Source organism: Lipophrys pholis (assembly GCF_963383615.2).
Source record: "Lipophrys pholis genome assembly, chromosome: 8".
NCBI classification, from domain to species: Eukaryota; Metazoa; Chordata; class Actinopteri; order Blenniiformes; family Blenniidae; genus Lipophrys; species Lipophrys pholis.
This window is the reverse complement of record NC_137630.1, coordinates 25,902,725-25,921,263: the sequence shown is the minus strand read 5'-3', so window position 1 is coordinate 25,921,263 and position 18,539 is coordinate 25,902,725. Positions and strand designations below refer to the sequence as shown.

At 39.1% G+C, this 18,539-nt stretch overlaps 2 protein-coding genes across 2 annotated transcripts; both read left to right on the top strand.

The window, feature by feature from the left end:
- The first annotated feature begins 972 nt into the window (after nucleotides 1-972).
- LOC308113154 (protein lifeguard 2-like) lies at nucleotides 973-7,515 on the top strand. Its single transcript, XM_080469178.1, has 12 exons — nucleotides 973-1,385; nucleotides 3,026-3,116; nucleotides 3,384-3,472; nucleotides 3,582-3,646; nucleotides 3,728-3,781; nucleotides 3,866-3,916; nucleotides 4,012-4,051; nucleotides 4,233-4,270; nucleotides 4,577-4,664; nucleotides 4,797-4,892; nucleotides 6,019-6,072; nucleotides 6,157-7,515. The coding sequence occupies exons 1-12, from the start codon at nucleotides 1,371-1,373 to the stop codon at nucleotides 6,304-6,306; spliced, it is 831 nt and encodes a 276-aa protein (XP_080325304.1). The 5' UTR covers nucleotides 973-1,370; the 3' UTR covers nucleotides 6,307-7,515.
- A 1,826-nt stretch (nucleotides 7,516-9,341) lies between these two features.
- Nucleotides 9,342-18,039, top strand: senp1 (SUMO specific peptidase 1). Its single transcript, XM_080469919.1, has 18 exons — nucleotides 9,342-9,965; nucleotides 10,140-10,198; nucleotides 10,281-10,462; nucleotides 10,552-10,627; nucleotides 11,449-11,641; nucleotides 11,758-11,902; nucleotides 12,004-12,122; nucleotides 12,303-12,577; nucleotides 12,688-12,751; nucleotides 12,917-12,955; nucleotides 13,039-13,123; nucleotides 13,212-13,352; nucleotides 14,985-15,116; nucleotides 15,201-15,404; nucleotides 15,479-15,558; nucleotides 15,643-15,727; nucleotides 16,614-16,709; nucleotides 16,793-18,039. Exons 1-18 carry the CDS (start codon nucleotides 9,835-9,837, stop codon nucleotides 16,853-16,855), a joined length of 2,169 nt encoding a protein of 722 aa, XP_080326045.1. The 5' UTR covers nucleotides 9,342-9,834; the 3' UTR covers nucleotides 16,856-18,039.
- The last annotated feature ends 500 nt before the right edge of the window (nucleotides 18,040-18,539 follow it).

Genomic DNA, 18,539 nt, shown 5'->3' with positions numbered 1-18,539 from the left:
TATTCTTATATCATTAGATAGCCTGTAGATTTTATTTTAAAATGATGCCATGTCGGTAAAGAAATTGCATTTGTGGAATGAGCATCCAAATCTGATAAAAGGATGTTATCCAAAGCTGTGTGTGTGTGTGTGACAATATGAAGAGGAGGATGTTGTGGCAGCGTTTGGTTCTTCCACACTACCGGGACTCCAAATTAACTGGTAAATTTAAAAAAAAAAAAAATTAATTTACATCAGCCAATCCAACAAACAACAAAAGAGAGCAAAGAAAAGCGGTGTGGCATTCAAACAGACTATATTTCCAAGAATCGTTTTTTCTTTAAGAAAGTTATCTATCCGACGTAAGTCCATACTTATAGAGTCAATATCTAATGCAGCTCCCAACAGTAAATGAATGAAACGTTAGGGGGAGAAATGTGAAATTAAATGTTTAGTTCATTTGTAGGTAAAAAAAAAATGAAACGAGTATATAAAACGGAATTTAAGAAGAAGCTAGTTTGTGTTTGGTTCCTGAGCGTCATTTCAAAATGACCAAAGACGAGCTGTGTGCCAAAACAACAGAAGATTTGGAAAACTGTGACACCGTTCAAACAGGCATGGCAATGAAAGTAATCCATCCAGCATAAGTCTCCTTATTTTTAATGCTTATAATTTATGTAGCTACCCATAGTAAACAAATGAAATGTTACGGAGGCGAAATATGAACTAATGTTTGGTTAAATTATCAGTGAAAAGTAAAATGAGGATATAAAACAGGATTAAAGTTAAAATGTGTTTTCACATGGCTCCTGGACCATTTCAAAATGACCAAACCTCGTAATCCATAAAATAAGATAAGATATCCCTTTATTTATCTCGCATGTGGAGAAATTTGCAGTGGTACAACAGGATAGTAAAGAGAAAGAAGCATGAGCTGGTTACATAAGAGCATTTTGATCTATTTCTGTTAAGATTCTATGAATTAGACTATTTGACTCTGCAGATCTCCTCCTCGGTGCTGCTGCAGACTCGATTTCCAAATGTCTCTGGATTTCTGAGCTCACAAGGCCGAATGCGGACATCTGCACCTCCCCGCTGCCCCTTGCTGTGTGGTACAGTCCTAGTTGTTCTCTACGGCGCAGCTTCACCTGGAAGCTACCAGAACATCCCACCGTGGGTGAGGGAGGGGGTGTGCGCGTCTGAACTGCGTTGTTTCGCGGTTTACATCACCACACCGTCAGTCTGAGGTGGAGAGACGAACGTTACAGCTTCGTGGACTTGTCTATGCACGGTGACTCCGAATCTAGACTGCAGGAAGACACATCCATCAGTCCAGGAGACATCTGAGACCCTCTGATCGTTTGATAGACTGAACAGGACAACCAGGCACAATGACGCAGGGCAAGGTATGATGATTTTTAATTCCAATATTCACTGTGCTCCACGTCTATCTGCATGTTTACCATTAATTAGGAGAATATTAATCCAGTGTATTGAAGTCACGTGCGTTTCCTGCATGATTACATAACGATCAATGTAAGTGCGCACCCCCCTCAGTCCCGTTACTTTGTCAATCAATTAGTGGCAATGGGGACTTTTAAGAACGCCACCAAGTTTAGTCATTTTCATAGATTGCATTAAAATAATGTAGGTGTGTGTAATATCTCAAGATTTCTGTATTAATCATTATTCAATGGTGGTATGTTAACCCCCCCGTGTTTTTTTTTATTCTGGGTCGATGTACTTCCAAACACGTCTACAACATTTCTGTGAATGAACTGCGTCACTCTGTTGCGTCATCACGTCATGTCAGCGCTGTTAAAGCCCGCAAAAAGCCCCCAATCACCTCAACGAGGCTGTAGGTTACCACCATCCCAGAGCATGAATTTGTGCCTGGGAATTTAATAAGAAAACGGGAGTCTTTACGATCTGATTTTTAGACATAAAATATTGATGAAAATAGGTCTAAATCATTTGGACCAACTGGATTTCATGTATGAATGCTGTCTGTTTCAAATACTGCAAGTGTAAGAAATTAAATATTTGTGTGTTTTGAAAGAAGATAGCAGCTGAATTTGTAAATTATTAAAAGCAGTGTGGCGTCATCACTGCCACCAGCTGAAGTTACAGTTACAAACACTGGAAACTGTCAAACGCAGGTATTTTAAAGTTACACTAAATGTACACTAAACCCACTGCAAATTGTGTATAATGAGGTAACAACATGACTCATGTAGGCTACTCAATATTTTTACATGAATACATGCAAACAGTAAAATTTTTTGATGAAGACTAAGAGAGGATACTGTTTGTCTTGGGGTCTTTTTTTTTTTTTTTTTTTAAGAATTAATGATATTCAGTTCGAATAAACATTGGCAGAAAGTATTCAGGTTTTACGTTATCAGTTCCTTGCTCGTGCAATGACTGATTCGCTGCTGTGCCACCAGCATACCAGCACCAAAACACAGCTGTTGTGAAGTGCATGCATTATACTAGTCATACCAGCTTTGTGTATTGGTGCTGCTGCTGGTGACAAGCACAGAGAACATGCTGGTTCACAGCCTCAAACTGGCAAAGACCAGCAAGAAAATCAGGATCGAGAGCAATAAAAGCTCAGTGCTCACTTATTTTCATGCTTTGAAGTAGTTGGGAAGTTTTCAAGCAGCTGTAGCACCAGATGACATTTCAAGCAATAAATATGGACATTTATAATGTCACCAAACTGAAAGTACCGTTCCCAGAATTCTTAAAAGTTGCTCAAATCAGTGTTGTAAAGTGCAGTACACACTGCACATTACAAATCACCTGAAATAATTCTAAGAAATATGCATTATTTAAATGTTATGATGGTCTCTGTTGTCACCTGTTCTATTTTTGATAACTTTGTTGACACAAGGGAGTCAAACATAAGGCCCGTGGGCCCAAAGCACTACTGTCTTTCCCCTTAAAAACCTGGAATGCATGAAAAAAAAAAAATCTGTACCTTTTATTCAACCACAAACAAAAGGATGATAAATTAATTTTTCATTTATTTTTGTCTGTTCAGCTGTCGGTTACAAACAAGAGCACAAGTGATTCCACCAGTGGTGAGGCTTTGGTGTCACCAGCTCCTCCCAGCTATGAAGAAGCTACTTCAGGTATTATTATGCTTCATTCGTATGTATTGGAGTGTGTTGGGCCTCTGTTCAAGTGTTGAAATGACCCACGTCAGGTGTAACAAACATGCAGGTCTCACACAGCTCATGGGAGACGTCACTTGCTGTTCTTCAGTGTAACATTACAGTTGACATGTCCTTTGTTGTCCTGACCCTTTGCAGAGGGACAGATTAAATCCTATAGCAAATTAGGAAGACTCCCAATTTCACAACCCCAGTGAAAATATCTCATATGAATGTGTCCTCCAGCTGTCAGTGCTCCTTGCTACGACGATGCTGAGATGCTCACGGAGTTCACCTGGGATGACCGTAACATCCGGCGGGTCTTCATCCGGAAGGTATTGATCACTTTATCGACCACGTTGTGAATGATTGATGTGTGAATGACTTGAAAGAAGCAGTATTCCGTATGTCACAGTCAACTTATTCAACCCAACTTTCTTTCAGGTGTACACCATCTTGATGGTCCAGCTTTTGGTCACTCTTTCTATTGTGGCTCTGTTCACTTTCTGGTGAGTGTAACAGCAACGTTTTACATTTTTGAACTGTAACATTAGTAATAGAGTATTCTAACTACTTACTGTGTTTTTCAGTGACCCTGTGAAGGACTACATCCAGTCTAACCCCGGTTGGTACTGGGCCTCATAGTAAGCCACAAGTTTAACCACAAACTCACGGCAACTCTGATGGATGTCACGCTGGCCTCAGCTCATATTTCTTTTGTTTTACAGTGCGGTGTTCTTTGTCACTTACCTGGTCCTATCCTGCTGCTCCGCACCGAGGTGAGCTCAACATTTATAAAAAAAACTAATGAAGACAACAAGAAGTGAATAAAAGTGAAAAATCCTCATGAAATTCTTTTTGCTTGTTTGTCCAGGAGGCAGTTTCCGTGGAATCTGATTCTGCTCGGCGTCTTTGTAAGTGTAATACACAGACATGAAATATGACTGTGCTGCTCAGGTGGAGATTTTCTGATATAAATGAGAAGTATTTTCCAATAAATCTTTAAATAATGATGAAAAAAAATCCACATATTAACCACATTTTATCCCTATAGTCCTTTACTTCAATAAATAACTGCACTATGATCTTTTTCAGACCCTTTCACTCTCCTACATGACCGGGATGTTGTCCAGGTACTTTTCATGCACAAACTGTTTTATAAACTTTATTTGGATAGCAGGATAAGATACCAGCCATATTTTAGTTACATCCTACTTGTTTGAATTTATATTCTATAAGATATCAATAGCAGCTTGTTGAACCACTCAATTACAGATAAACAAATCAAATAGCGGTTGCAGATTTGTTACCAAGTCCACCACTGCAGAGAGAGAGTTTTTACTTAAAACTGTGTAGATTTTGTCTTTTCATAGTCTGTCCTTGTGTTCCAGCATATGTGTGGCCAGTATCACTTTTCATTATTATTTCTGTTCTACTAGCTACTATAACACCAAGTCAGTGGTGATGTGTCTGGGCATCACAGCAGCAGTCTGTCTCCTGGTCACCATCTTCAGCTTTCAAACCAAGGTCAGTAAAATGGAAGCATTATCATCCTGCGCCTTGTTCAGATGTTACATACACTGCATGATCGGGTGGTTAAAAATGTTTTTAATCTCTTTAAAGTACAAATGTTTAACTGGATGCCGTGTCTCCATCCAGGTGGATGTGACCTCGTGTCAAGGTGTGCTCTTCGTCTTCTGCATGGTGATGCTCATCTCTGGACTGATGCTGGCTTTTGTTCTGCCATTTCAATACGTAAGTGCCATCAGTGGACCTTAATTTTACTGTTTATATCTCAGGTCCATTAGGATTTTAAGCTACATGGGGATTAAAACTACTATCCCACATAGCAACTCATTCAATTCAATTTAATTAGTATTGAATTTTTTAAGTCATAACCAATAGATTTTACAACAACTTCAAATATGTCAGTCACCTGAAATAGATACACAGGAAAATGCAGGTAACCACAAACGATTAAAGCATTTTTTTCTTTAATATTGTGACATACTTTCATCTGGACCTATAACTGCCCATTCATTTTATATAGTTAAGCAGTTTGGAATTCTAACGATAGTTGAATGAAGCTAGAACACAAGTAACATGTGCAAAGTTATTCTTAGTTTGTATAATCTATTCCCAAAATATTTTTTCATTAGCTCCATAAAAGTACAATTTCAGATAAACTTGAATAAAGTGGCGACTGAATTCAGATTCATACTTACTTATATTGTAAATCATATTTAATTAACTCATAAAGTAACAAATGTGTCACAGGGGACAGGCACAAACTCGGCTTTTTAACTTGTTATATTATTTATTATTATTTATATATTTAGTTTTCCTGTTGAATTGTGAGAATTTCAGATGTGGAACCTGCAGTGAAAATTTTGATTCAAGTAAAACTACTGTTAAAATGCTTTTAATTGTACACAATTACAGGTAAAAGAACAAATATGAGTTTCTTCTTTACAACATTTAAATGCATTGCCAATGTCTGCAATTAAATATCTACATTTAAAGCACATTTTTCAAACAATGTATGAAAATCAAAGAAGGGTAACATGTTTTGTAAATGATTGTGAATATGACGCAAGAATTCGTCCTTTAAAAAATTTACTTTGTGGCAACAAAAGTGCAGATCAAAAGGTTTAAACAAACATTCAATCTGTGGGTGTATTATGTTGCAACTTCAACTTTTAAAAGTAATAAAAAGATGTAAATTCTAATTATTTATGAGTAAAATTACGTACTTGGAAACAAATACCCCTATACAGTGATGTGACTATTTGTTACTTCCACATCTGTACACAAACCCTCATGTATTGATCCACAAACGAGAACCACTTTTGATTTTTAAAAAAAGGCTTTTTCTACTCAGGTGCCCTGGTTGGATGCCACATATGCAGTGTTGGGCGCCATACTGTTCACTATGGTAAGAGCACAGACTCAGCCAATGATGTGCAGAAGATAATCAAGAATATAAACCTAAATGTTTGTGTTTCGTCGTCTTGTGCAGTTTTTGGCGTTTGACACCCAGCTGCTCATGGGGAACAAGGAATACGCTATGAGTCCAGAGGAATACGTCTTTGCCACTCTCAACATCTACCTGGACGTCATCTACATCTTCTCCTTCTTCCTACAAATCTTTGGCACGAAACAGGAGTAAAACTGATTGGTTGCTACACAATTATAGGAATTTAGGCAGGCGTGAGCGTCTTTAACTGTTGCCGATTGTGGTGAGAGTGCTTCCAGTAACAACACACCCATTTCTTTCACCTGAAACTGATGACGCCATGAATACACCTACAAGTACATGTCTGTGAACACTTGTCAGTAGTCACACTTTAAGATATCTGAAACCGTTTCCTTCCCTCTTGCATGAATATCAAACTTTACCGGGCAGAAAATTCTCTGTGATCTTCGTTCTGTTACTGCAGATGACACATTTTGTCCACAACATGCCGTGTGGATTTGTAAAGTCCATGCCTACATATACATTCACATATCTCCCACAAACAGCCCTGCTCTTCAGGAGGTAGATGATCTACAACACCTTAAGCATGAATTATTAAAAAAAAAAAAAAAAAGTCTATGCCAATGCAGTCATTCCATCTTGGGACTTTCGCTGTGTATTGTGTTTTAGAGACGGATAGCACAAATGTAACTTTAAAATAGCATTTTACCCCCGTGTGTGTTTACACTACATGTTCAATGTTGTCTTGCTCCTGTGAATTACAAAAAAAACTCCTCTGATGTGTTAAAAAGTTTGAGAGTGACGTTTTTCTCGATATCCAATGACAATCTGAAAATATTATTTATTCAATCTGAGTTTTCTAGTGTGAAATAATGATGCATATCCACTGTATTACATAAAGTCACTAGGATATGACTGTGTTTACTGTGAGTATGTCACACTTGGACATAAACGTGTTGTACCTGATTGCGGTCATGAATGCAGTCAGTATTTATTTTAACCAGTCATTGACTTTTGGCATTTGTACTGTTTGATTTGATGACTAAATATATTTATCCAGTCAGTTTGGTGATAAATAGGAAATATATAAAAGTGCCATAGAGTCCTGGATTTATTGTAGTATTTTGATAAAAGCTGCATTTACAAATAGGGTTAAAAATGCTATATTTCCTGACATTTCAAGTTTATTTTTTTACAAGAGAACGATATATTTCAGAAAGTATGCGATATAAAAAGGAGAGTTTAATGCTTGAACTTCATCAGTCTTCTTAAGTGGCCTTGGATTTGTTTGATTGAAATCTATTGCACTGTGTTGTTTTAAGAGCTCCATTCATTTCATTGTTGAATTGCTGTTCGTGTATCAACTGAATAAAGAGTGAATGTGTATGAGTGCACTCACAGGATTTCTGCGTCTTAATGCTTCTGCTATCTCTGCACTAGCACCTCATTCACTGTCTGTAATTCATGTTAGCCATTCATCCACCTTCTCGGTGGCGTTTCTATATGTAAATACTTGGTGGGGCAAGATTTAATTTTATTAATAATAATAATAATAATAATAATAATAATAATTTAATATTCTGATTTTGTATGTTCGTCTGCTCCTTACTTGAAAATTTTCAAAGAGATGGTCTGATATCACATATGGCTGATTTTCAGTATCATATACCATCAACACATTGATTATAGAAAAAAACAAACAAGCAGCACAAGTTAAAAAGGTCAAAAACAATTTATTAACATCCAGCTTAAATGTCAAGTACATGATAAGGTTTTCTGCATCTGTACATTATTTTTTTTAAATCGATGAATATTTGTACAAATATTTAAATCCTTATTTTTACAACAACAACTGAAATACAAATTTCAAACCAAAGTTTAGCTACCAACAAAGGTTGAGAAGGTAATATGGTCTGTGTGTCAAACAATTTGACACGGAGTGACTTTTTAAACCCACCAAGATAGAGCGAGTTTCCAATCCAACATTTTCCAGTTGGGTTTCAAAGACTTCCTACATGATTTTAAATGAGTGAAATTCTTCACCTGTATTTGAAGATGCCCTTCTCCAAATGTTAGTGACTGCTCCTTCCAGGTTTGTCACAGCAGATTGGAATTGGCATGTTTGACTGTAATGATGACACCATTTATGATACTTGTGATATAAAATGTGTTGATTAATATAGATGTATAAATGTCATTTTTATGGACAATTTGCAAAAGTCAACTTTATTTCTATTCAATATCTCATATTGCTAGAATCTGATCTGTTAGTCTATTGGTAAACCTTTACTTGACTGAATTATTTTCATTTTATTGACTTGTTCGTCTATATGAACAGAAGATTTTAATACTGTGTGAGGATACATTTCCAGAGGAAATAATAACATTACTATCAGTAGAAAACTGATCTTGTCATACACGTTGCACGGATCAAATTAGATTGCATCAGCAATCGTGCAGTCTCAAACTGGAAAAAAAGACCTTGTTTCGAGATTAACGTGAACCAATTTATTTGGAGAAAAATAAGTTATTTAACAGCTTGTGCTGTAAATTGTCTTTTATAGAGACCTGTGTTCCTTCCCTCCTCTTGAGTCACAATCTACAAGTTTTGCCTTGTTGAGTAAACAAACACTGCCAGGTGAAATTGTGTTTGTGTCTCTTTTTTCATCAGGTTTTCACTTTTCATTAAAGTTAAAAACAGATCTATCTTTTCATAATTTTTATTTAAACGTCACATGTGGTCTTTATAATGTACTTTTCTTAATTAAAAAGATTCGATTTTTTTGCATCAATATTTGTTTTTGTTTTATTTCATAATACAACACCACAAAGTGAACAACGACAGAACATCACACAAAAAACAAACAAAACAAAACAGAGACAATACAAAACGAAGACAAAAAAAATTATAACTTCATCAATAATAGCAAACAATACAACAAAATGCCGACCCGCAACTCTCAAACTTTTGCCTTTACGCTTGTGTTTATAGTCTATAATAACATGTTACCACAATTCAATATACGGGGCTGGTATGACTACTGACACTTTGACACCCGTTCAAATGTGATAGAGATTTGATTTTGAATCAAAAGTAGACTATAGAGAAATTAATAAACAATCTAAGTTTCTTTACAGGGGTTAAGTTAAACACTTTTCTCCGCTCTGACATCAACCAATGAGCGGAGGTCTTACTTGAATCCACAGCGTCCTTTCATCCAATCACAGAGCGCCATGGATCGAAGTCCGGTTCAGCCATGTTGTGGTTTTGAATGAGGAAGAAGCGGGAGATGTTATTCTTCAACGAGTTTATTTGCCATTTAGAGGAACGTTGACTAAATATAAACGAGTTGGGGTGAGACTCAACATGATATCCAATTTTCCGACCGCGTTGGTTGCGACTTATCGCATTCCTGCAGGAATTTAAACATACTTCCACAAATTAGCCACGCGGCTAACAGCTAGTGCTAGCTGGGTAGTTAGCCTGGCGTGCCAGCTAGGCTGCTAGTTAACTCGGCGCTAACTAGTTAACGGTTTGCTGTGTTTGTGGAGGAGTAAAGAATGACTAAATGTGAGGAGTGTTAGCTTTTAAAACGGTCCGAGCTGACCTACCTCAGTCGAATGAAGCACACGAGTCGTGGTTTGGGTTGACTAGATTAAAAGCAGCCGTTCCGATTTATCTCTAATCCAGGCGGCCGTTACTTCAGGAACTTTATAGCCATGTTGAATAAAATCTACGAATGGTTAGAGACGAGCTTTGCAAACCTTCGCAACGAGGCACCGGCGGAGGAGCAGCCACCAGCACACCGGCCACCTATAGACGGCCAGAGGAGGAAAAGATCGATTGGATGGTACGAGCTGGGATTATTTTAATCCAGGGATGATTATAAAAAGACGCGGACTTGTTGTGACTTCATGTTTGTTAAGTCAGTGGTCACAACATGTGCAGTTTGACTCGTCGTTTGAGGTTGATCTCAGATGACACTTAAACAGATACAACCAAACCCTCTTTTTGTCCTTTTAAGTTTGGAAGATGGACATGACACCGTCCAGGATGGCATGGCCATCAAGAAATCACGAATGGGTAAGAGCAAATGTTTACCTCTATTATTTTGTCCTTGTAGTTGACTTGATGTTGCTCTTATTGATGGTTTGAGTTTCTGCAGGAGATCTCATTGACACAGTCAAATGTGCAGCTGAAGGGGTCAAAAGTCACAGTTCCAGTGTGGCCACATGGATGAGGAACAACGTGAGCCCGACTTTAAGGAATATTCTGCCTCCGTCCTCTGATTCTCCACCTGGAGATCCTCAACCATCAACATCAGCATCGGTCTGGAGAGGAAGCCCGGTAAGACATGTGTTTTTAGAGCGCGTAACTGTTAATCTTTTCATAACTTTATACTTTTATTTATATTGCTCATGTATATCCTGTGATAGATTGTCACCAGAAACTCCCTGAATGAGACATTTGCCGCTCCCTCGACAACTCTTGAGTGGAAAACATCCAAATCAGGTACCATAATTATCTAAAGCATCCCACTGGTTAAACACTAATATACACCTTGAGTTGCAATCGTATCTGTGTTCGTCTACGATTGAAGTTGTCAAATTGTTAAATTAGTCGGACTGGTAACTGTGTTTCTGTGGCTTATTTGTGAATGCTGTCACCTGAATGCTGGTGTAAACCATACATGCTAAAAGTGTTTTAGAAAGCAGATCTTTTTTTTGGTGCTGTTTCGTTGAAGTTAAACATTCACGCAGATAAATTGCAATGCTTCCTGACTCACTTATGTCTTGCTTTTGGATTTCTTATGTGTTTTGTATAGTGCCTGTAGATTTCTCATGCTGTTGCTAACTTCTTTTTTTAGCTGATAAAGAAATACTGGCCTGATAAATTAATTAAACACAGTTGCACATTAAAACCAACCCACACCAGAGTTGTAGTAGCACAATTCATTATTTATTTTGTATACAGCATTCTTATTTTAAGTTCCAGTGCTTCAGACTTGCAATATAAAAGAATAGCTCAAGAAGTAATTTTCTATTAATCCTCTGGTTCGTCATTGTTTTATCTGTTTTCATGAAATACAGTTCAGGGCCATGATATTATTGTAACAATGTCTCATATAGATGCACTTCTTGTGCTATTGCAGTCATGTTGGCACAGATTTGGAGCAGAATATCAGAAAAAAATAATCTTTTCCTAATTTCTTAGCGTTGTTACATGAGTGACACGTTTTTTATGATTACATGTTGTTTTAGTATAAACACTTACATCTGTGGTTGAAAATAAATGTCTGACTTATGTTCCTTTTCTTTTCTTTGCAATTCAAGAGTGGCTACGTAACGAGAAGTCTTTTCTGGGATCGAAAGTCTGCAGGCGACAAGTGTGCATGAGTCCTGCACATCGCGAGGTGCCAAAGACAAATGGTCACTCAGTCAACTTGCCATCCTCCATCACTCCCAAACTGCATCCCTCTCCGCGGCTCGGCAGGCCACTCAACTTCCGATCACATGGAGCTCTAAGGTATCTTTCGCCTCTTGGTTTTCACCCCAGAAAAATGGCTTCTGTCAAAGTTTTATCGTTGTGTTGTGGAAGCTGCGGCCAGTGGATTGTTTTTGAATATCACCCTGTGTTTACAGTTTGTTCGGTGGGACGGGCACAACTAGCAGCTCCTGTACCAGCATGTATGAGAAGACCTTTCCCATCAAAGTGGTGCAGAGCCCGACACACAGCACTTCGTCGGGACGCCCACACAGGACCAGGTCCCGCTGCACAGCAGAGGAGGTCAGACACCGGGACGTCACAGCACCATGTAGCGAACGCAGAGTCATTTGACGGACATCTTTGTGTGATAATATCGCTGTTCTCCTTTTTTTGTGTCTCAGTCTGTCCGTGAAGAGGAGAAAGAGGTCTACAGGCAGCTTCTGACCATGGTTTCTGCTGGTCAGTCGTCTTTTCTTCACAATGGCAGCTCACACAGCATCATGAGGTCACACAGAGATTTGTAAGTATTTAGAACATGGCAAACTCTTTTCTTTTTTCATAATTGTAATTTAAAATAGCAGTATCAATGCTATTTAATAGACATGGGAGCAACGAGTCACAGCGTCGTTCATGTGATTTGATGGTTTGTATTTATCAAACTGTCGCAATAACTTCAACTCCCCTATCGTTTTCTCGTCAGCACCAGTTTCTTCACCACCAGCCGTCGACTGCTGCAGTTACCTTCTCCGACTGCTTCGGTAGGAGGCACTTCAGAGGAACCCAGCAGCCCCACAAGCCCCAGAGGGGTTTCTAGTCAGAGCTCCAGCAACCTTCCCAGCCCAGTGTGGGCGCCCAGCAAACCCGGGATCCAGACGTGGTCTCTGGACTTGGAGCTCAGCTCCAGCAAAGCAGCCGCTCACATGTCGGCTCCTTCCCCTCTGCAGGATAACTCATCTCAGGACACGCATTCATCAGGTGGAATACCTTCACATGAACTCCATGGGAGATTTAGACAGTGTGAAATCACACAATATTGGTATTTTCCCATATTTCTTCCTGGGTTGTAATCGTTTGTTTTCTTGCAGCCCATGATGGCGACTCTGTAATTATTGTAAATGAGCAGAAAGCTAAAGAACTGGACGCCTCCAGGTCAGTGTTTTCACGTGTACAATTGCTTTGTTATAAAAGTAATGTGATTAAACCTTTCCCAAGTATAGTAAGTGTGAAAGACCAGAAAATATAAATAGTACAAGACAATGACTGAGTTAATTACTCTCGGTTGTATTTTTCTCACGTGTACTTCTCTGTCATCAGTGTGCCATGTTTCCGTGCAGAGCTATGGATTAAAGAATTGTAAGTATTATTTAAACCATCAAAGGCCATAATTGATCTGGTTTCACCAATGTGACGTGTGTAATTGTTTTGGGTCTTTATAGGACTAGTATGTATGACTCTCGTGCGAGAGAACGACGGAGACAAATAGAAGAGCAGGAAGTTTTGGCTGCACAGCTGCTACGACAGGTGAGTGTCCCTCCTACCGAAACACCCCCCTCACCTTTTTCTGGTAGTTTTATCATCCAATGATTTTAAAATCATTTCTGGTTCCCAGCGTCTGTCGGAAGAGGAGCAACGTAGTCCGGACGTGGAGGTCCACATCCGAGTTCCTTTGGAAAAGGAGGTTCCTTTGACTCCGGTGGTTGAAGAACCGAAGCCTTCAGATGAGAAACCAGAATTCCCAACACTCACAGAGGTGTGGCCTTGAATACATAATTGTTCTTCTTTAATTTGTTTGTGCCTCATAAGACATTTATCTAACAAATCTGCAAAATTGTTAGGGAAAGGGATTAAATTGTGTTTAAAAAATGTAAACACCTTGTTAGGTGAAGTGTCAAAACATAAAAAAACAAAGGTTTACCAGTAATTGTTCTAACAGTGGTTGCACTTAAATTGAAAAAAAAATTCAAATTCTATTGTCTTTAATAAGAGTATAATAAAGTTAGTTAATATGATGAAGTTTATCTTGAATCCTGAAACATGAAGTTTTTTTATTCCATGTTGTCTAAACAACGCCATACCATCATTTCACAGTAGGTGGTGCTGGATGATCTAAACTAATCAAGTGATTGTGTGCTGATACTTAATTTAACCAGGATTCAAATATCCCCAATGGCTGTCATTTGTTCATTTCCAAAAGGTTTGAGAATTGATTCTGATCGCAGATTGTAGTTCCTTTCATCTGGCTTCACACTTACTATGACACCGGTACAACAAGTTAATTGAGGGAGGACCATTCCTTCTGGTTTCTGGCCACATACAGTTGCACTCACAGTGTGTGTTTAAAAACGTGAGTAAACCCCAAAACCCTTTAAGGTAGTTTTTAATGGCGAGCAATGCACATTTCATTCTGAATCAAAAGAAAACTGGATAAAACTGGAAAAATGGATAATTTTCTTTAAATTACTTTACAGAAAATGGAAAGTGAATATTGGGCTGTTGAAAACAAAACCCTTTATGAACTGATGAATCACTGAACGTTTAGCTGAGAACTGTTTCACATCAGTGTTGTGTGGAGTCGACCTGTGAACAGATATTCCAGCCCAGGATAATCTGACCACATTGCCACAATTCCTCTTCATTTTTTGTTTTTACCCATCAAACTGCATTTTTGATTTCCTCCCAAAGTTGAATTTCCTCGGCCTGGAACCAAAGTGCTGCCTGGTGTTTGTGGTCGTTGTCTTGTTAAAACACGCATTTCAAGGACGTTTCGTCTTCAGCATAAGGCAACATGACCTCTTCAATTATTTACATTCATGAGAACTGATCTATGATTCTTGCTTTGTGATAAATAATAAGAGAAACGTCCCCATATCATGATGCTTCCACCATCGTGCTTTACTATCTCCACACTCTACTGTAACTTGAATTTAGTCTTTAGAGATCGAAAAAACACACCAGTCACATTGTGCTGAAAAGAAAACAAGCTAATAATAATAATGCTATTTATCAAAGTGTGTGTGTGTTTCTACTGAAATGATGGAGGCGGCAGGGTTGTTACGTGACAGGGTCATGTTAATATGGACACCTGCTCGTTGTCACTATGTTCTGTAGAAGTGGAGATTTCGTTCTTACTGGTTTGATCGGATTAAAATAAACTCAAATTGATTGTAAAGTGGACAACATGTGAAGGGATTCGTTTCGCTGCTCTGTTATTTTCAATCACAGACCAAAATCCAATCCGATTCCTGAATCAGTCAGTTCCTCTCATTAAGTCTTTGAATTTGCTCCACGTCCATCAAAAAACTTCCTGGACACTGAAGGACACATGAAAAACAGAGACCACATGTGTAGACGGAGCTTCATGTCTGACGCTGTCTCTCTGTAGGAGATGGAGTTTGAAGTGAACTCAGTGCTGCGAGGCGGAAATCCACACGAAGTGCTGAGTGAAGGTTTTGGCCTCAGCCTCACTCGTAAAGACCTGCAGACCCTCAGCAACCTCAACTGGCTCAACGACGAGGTGAGTCGGATCTCTCCGAGTTCTCGGCGGCCACGCCGTCACATTCGCAAGCAGTTGGTTCACCGTCGTCACTGAACTTCACAGGTGATCAACTTTTACATGAACCTGCTTGTGGAGCGCAGCAAAGAGCCCAGCCGGCCGTCGGTCAACACCTTCAACACATTCTTCTACCCCAAGCTGCGGAGCAGCGGCTACTCTGCAGTCCGCCGCTGGACAAAGAAGATGGACATCTTTGCGAAAGACATCCTGCTGATCCCCGTCCACCTGGGGGTTCACTGGTGTCTCGCTGTAAGTTCCTCTGATGCTGCTTGTGGAGGAAACGGTCTTCTCGTTTGTCTTCTAACCGCAGCTCTTCCTCTCAGGTGGTGGATTTCCGTAAAAAGGCCGTCATGTACTTTGACTCGATGGGGAATAATAACGACGAGGCGTGCAACGTATTGCTGTAAGTGTCTGTATTCTACCAGCCTCCTTGAAACAGATCTACATGAGTCTGATTTACTAACTTTGTTTGTGTTTGTGTTTCCAGTGATTACTTGGAACAGGAGAGCAAGGACAAAAAGGGCAAAGACCTCAACATCTCAGGCTGGAGTCTGCACAGCAAAACACGCAGTGTAAGTTCAGCACAGAGCTTCGAGTGGATGGTTGTATGGTTTTTCTGAGTTGTTGAGCTCGCTGTGTTCAGGATTTTAAACATTCAGACTCTTGGAGCTTGTAGTTCTTCATCCTTGTCAGCTTTTCCACTTTTGGTGCTTTTCCACTCGTTCCTCCTCAGCCCGACTGGACTTGACTCTACTCCCTATAGACGCTTTTCCCATATGTGTTAGTCCTCGCTCCCAGCTACTTTTGTGGTATCCACTCGACCGAGGTTTCCAAGTGAGCTAAGCCGAGTAGAAAATGTCACATCGGCAGACGGCCGGCCGCTAATTGGCCAGCGTGTCTTTTTTTGTTTGTTTTTTTTTAAACCCGATCACAACAAAAACGCTCAAGCAGAGATCGACGCACGGAAATAAACCCCGTGAAGCAGCCACGATACGCAGGCGTTCCTTTTGTCTGGTGGCCGACCAGAGGATTCAGAGGGAGCAAGACAGAGCGACCCGCTACGAGCATCAGGAGGCCTCTGAACCGGTGTCGAGGAAGGCGGAGTGGGAGCGAGTGGGAAAGCGCCATTTGTCAATTCATTCGGTTAAGAAAACCTGTGATCATAACCTGGTGTTTAAAGACTTCACAAACGTTTAGTTAGAATATTTATGGTATTTTTGTGTCTCATGGAAGGCACAATAACAAACGTATAAGTTGATTAGTTACAAAGAATTGATGAATCGATTGATTTAATAGAATAGAGAGTCAAGTTTGAAGTCTGCGCAGTAGATAAATTGAGTGAATGACATTATTGATCAGAATGTCCTGTTTGAGCTGTCAATAATAATCACTCTGATGCCTTGTGTCCATCTTTTCACGGCCCTTAACTTCTAATAACAGCTGCGCTCCTCCTTTTAGGAAATCCCTCAGCAGATGAACGGCAGCGACTGCGGCATGTTCACCTGCAAGTACGCCGACTACATCACCAGAGACAAGCAGATCACCTTCACACAGGTATTCAGAGAACCTCAACACGGAAACCCGAGAGCCACCCTGGGAATTTTTGTTTTCTAAATGTCCTCTTCTCTTTGTGACAGAGAAACATGCCCTACTTCAGGAAAAGGATGGTTTGGGAGCTTGTGAATCACGTGCTGTTGTGATGAGACTGTAAAGTTTCCCAGGAGTCCTCCGTGCGGGAAAGACTTTGACCTCAGCAGTCAGGGACCAGCTCTGCCCGCCTCCATCCGCCAACATCGTTCAGGATGTTGTTGGAGCAGCACTCACTGCCTCCCCGACTTCTCCAACCGTTTCCTTCGGGGTTTTTTTTTCTATCGCCCAGCCAAAAAACTTCTTCGAAATCTCATTTGTACTCGCTTATAAGTCGCACTCTGAGGTGCTCTGTGTGTTTCATGGCTTTTTGTTTGCATTAGTGGCATTTTTTTTGGTTTGTTTGTTTTGTTTTGTTTTTCTCTCTGTCAAACCAACACGTTCTGATCTCACCCGGAGGGTTTGGGATCTGTTACATATGCAAAACTTGCAATCTGACATCCAGTCTGAAATCTCTTTATAAATGGACACAAAGCTATTTGTCGTCTGCAAAGGGCTGCAGTGAGGGGTCACAACTGTGTTCCAACATGACCAGTTAATCTTCAGCTATATTTAAGTTTAATATTTAAACAAGTCTTAATCAAAAGTTAATTTGAGGTCTTATCTACAATTTTGTAACAAATTGAGTTGCACAACAGGCTTTATGAATGAAAAAATAAATGAAGAGTTTGTATTTCCTTGGTTAAAGGAACAAAGTCTAAAAGTGCTGCTCCTTTTTTTTTTTTTTTTTTCTTTGATCGGTTTTACAATTTTACAGCTTTGTTGTGAGATAGAACGTTTTTCAAAAATAATTATTTTCCAAAATGTTATTAAAATACTCAAAAGCCTTCACATGTGCCTCAGAGTATGATTTATAAATAAAAACAGAATGTAGTCTTAAACCGAACAGGGTTAAAGCGTTTTGCAGGTCTTATCCATTAATATTGGTAAGATTGTAAATTAAAGGGTGAAAGTCTATTTTATGTATTTCAGAATTGTTTTTTTTTTGTTCAGCAGTACTTTTGGGGGGCATATTCAGTATATTTTAAACTTTGTACATATGAAACATATACAACCAACATTGTAATATACTTTTGTTTTTGTAAGCAAAAAAATTTTTTTCCCTATATTTTGTCTAGATCCAAGTCAATTTTAGAAATAAATTCTCATGTATTGTGAAATGTGTTTGTTTTACCTCGACATCCGTTTGATATGAAACTGTCACGTTTGATATCTTGATAAAACATGAGAATCAATGAGTCTTGGTCTTATTTTGAATACATCGATTAGAAGATAAAAACTCGTGCTAATTAAAAAAAAAAAAAAAAAGACTACACAGTGGAAAAAAACATTTATTTAAAAAAAAAAAAAAAAAGGCAAGTTGAAAATGAAAAGGTAATAGCTGTGGGGGTTGTTTGTTTTTTCTTCTTCTTTCTTTCGGCTGTGAAGGAAACAAAAGACCATGGCACAAACACTTTGTGAGGAGACGATGTTTGACGCATGAAACAAATGTCAAATTTATGACTTAATGACCTTCAGCTGAAAGGTTTGGAAATCATTAGCAGCATACATTATTTAGAGAGAACAGAACCATTCGTCTTCGGTAGTTTGGAGTCACACAATGACAATGGAACACGAGACAGGTGGGGATTAAAAGTCTGAGCATTTTCTTGTCTTCAGAAACGTGCGTTCAGAGTATTTTGACGGAACGACTCCAGTCGGAGGTCAAGTTCAACCGAGGAGCGTTTCACAAGAGAG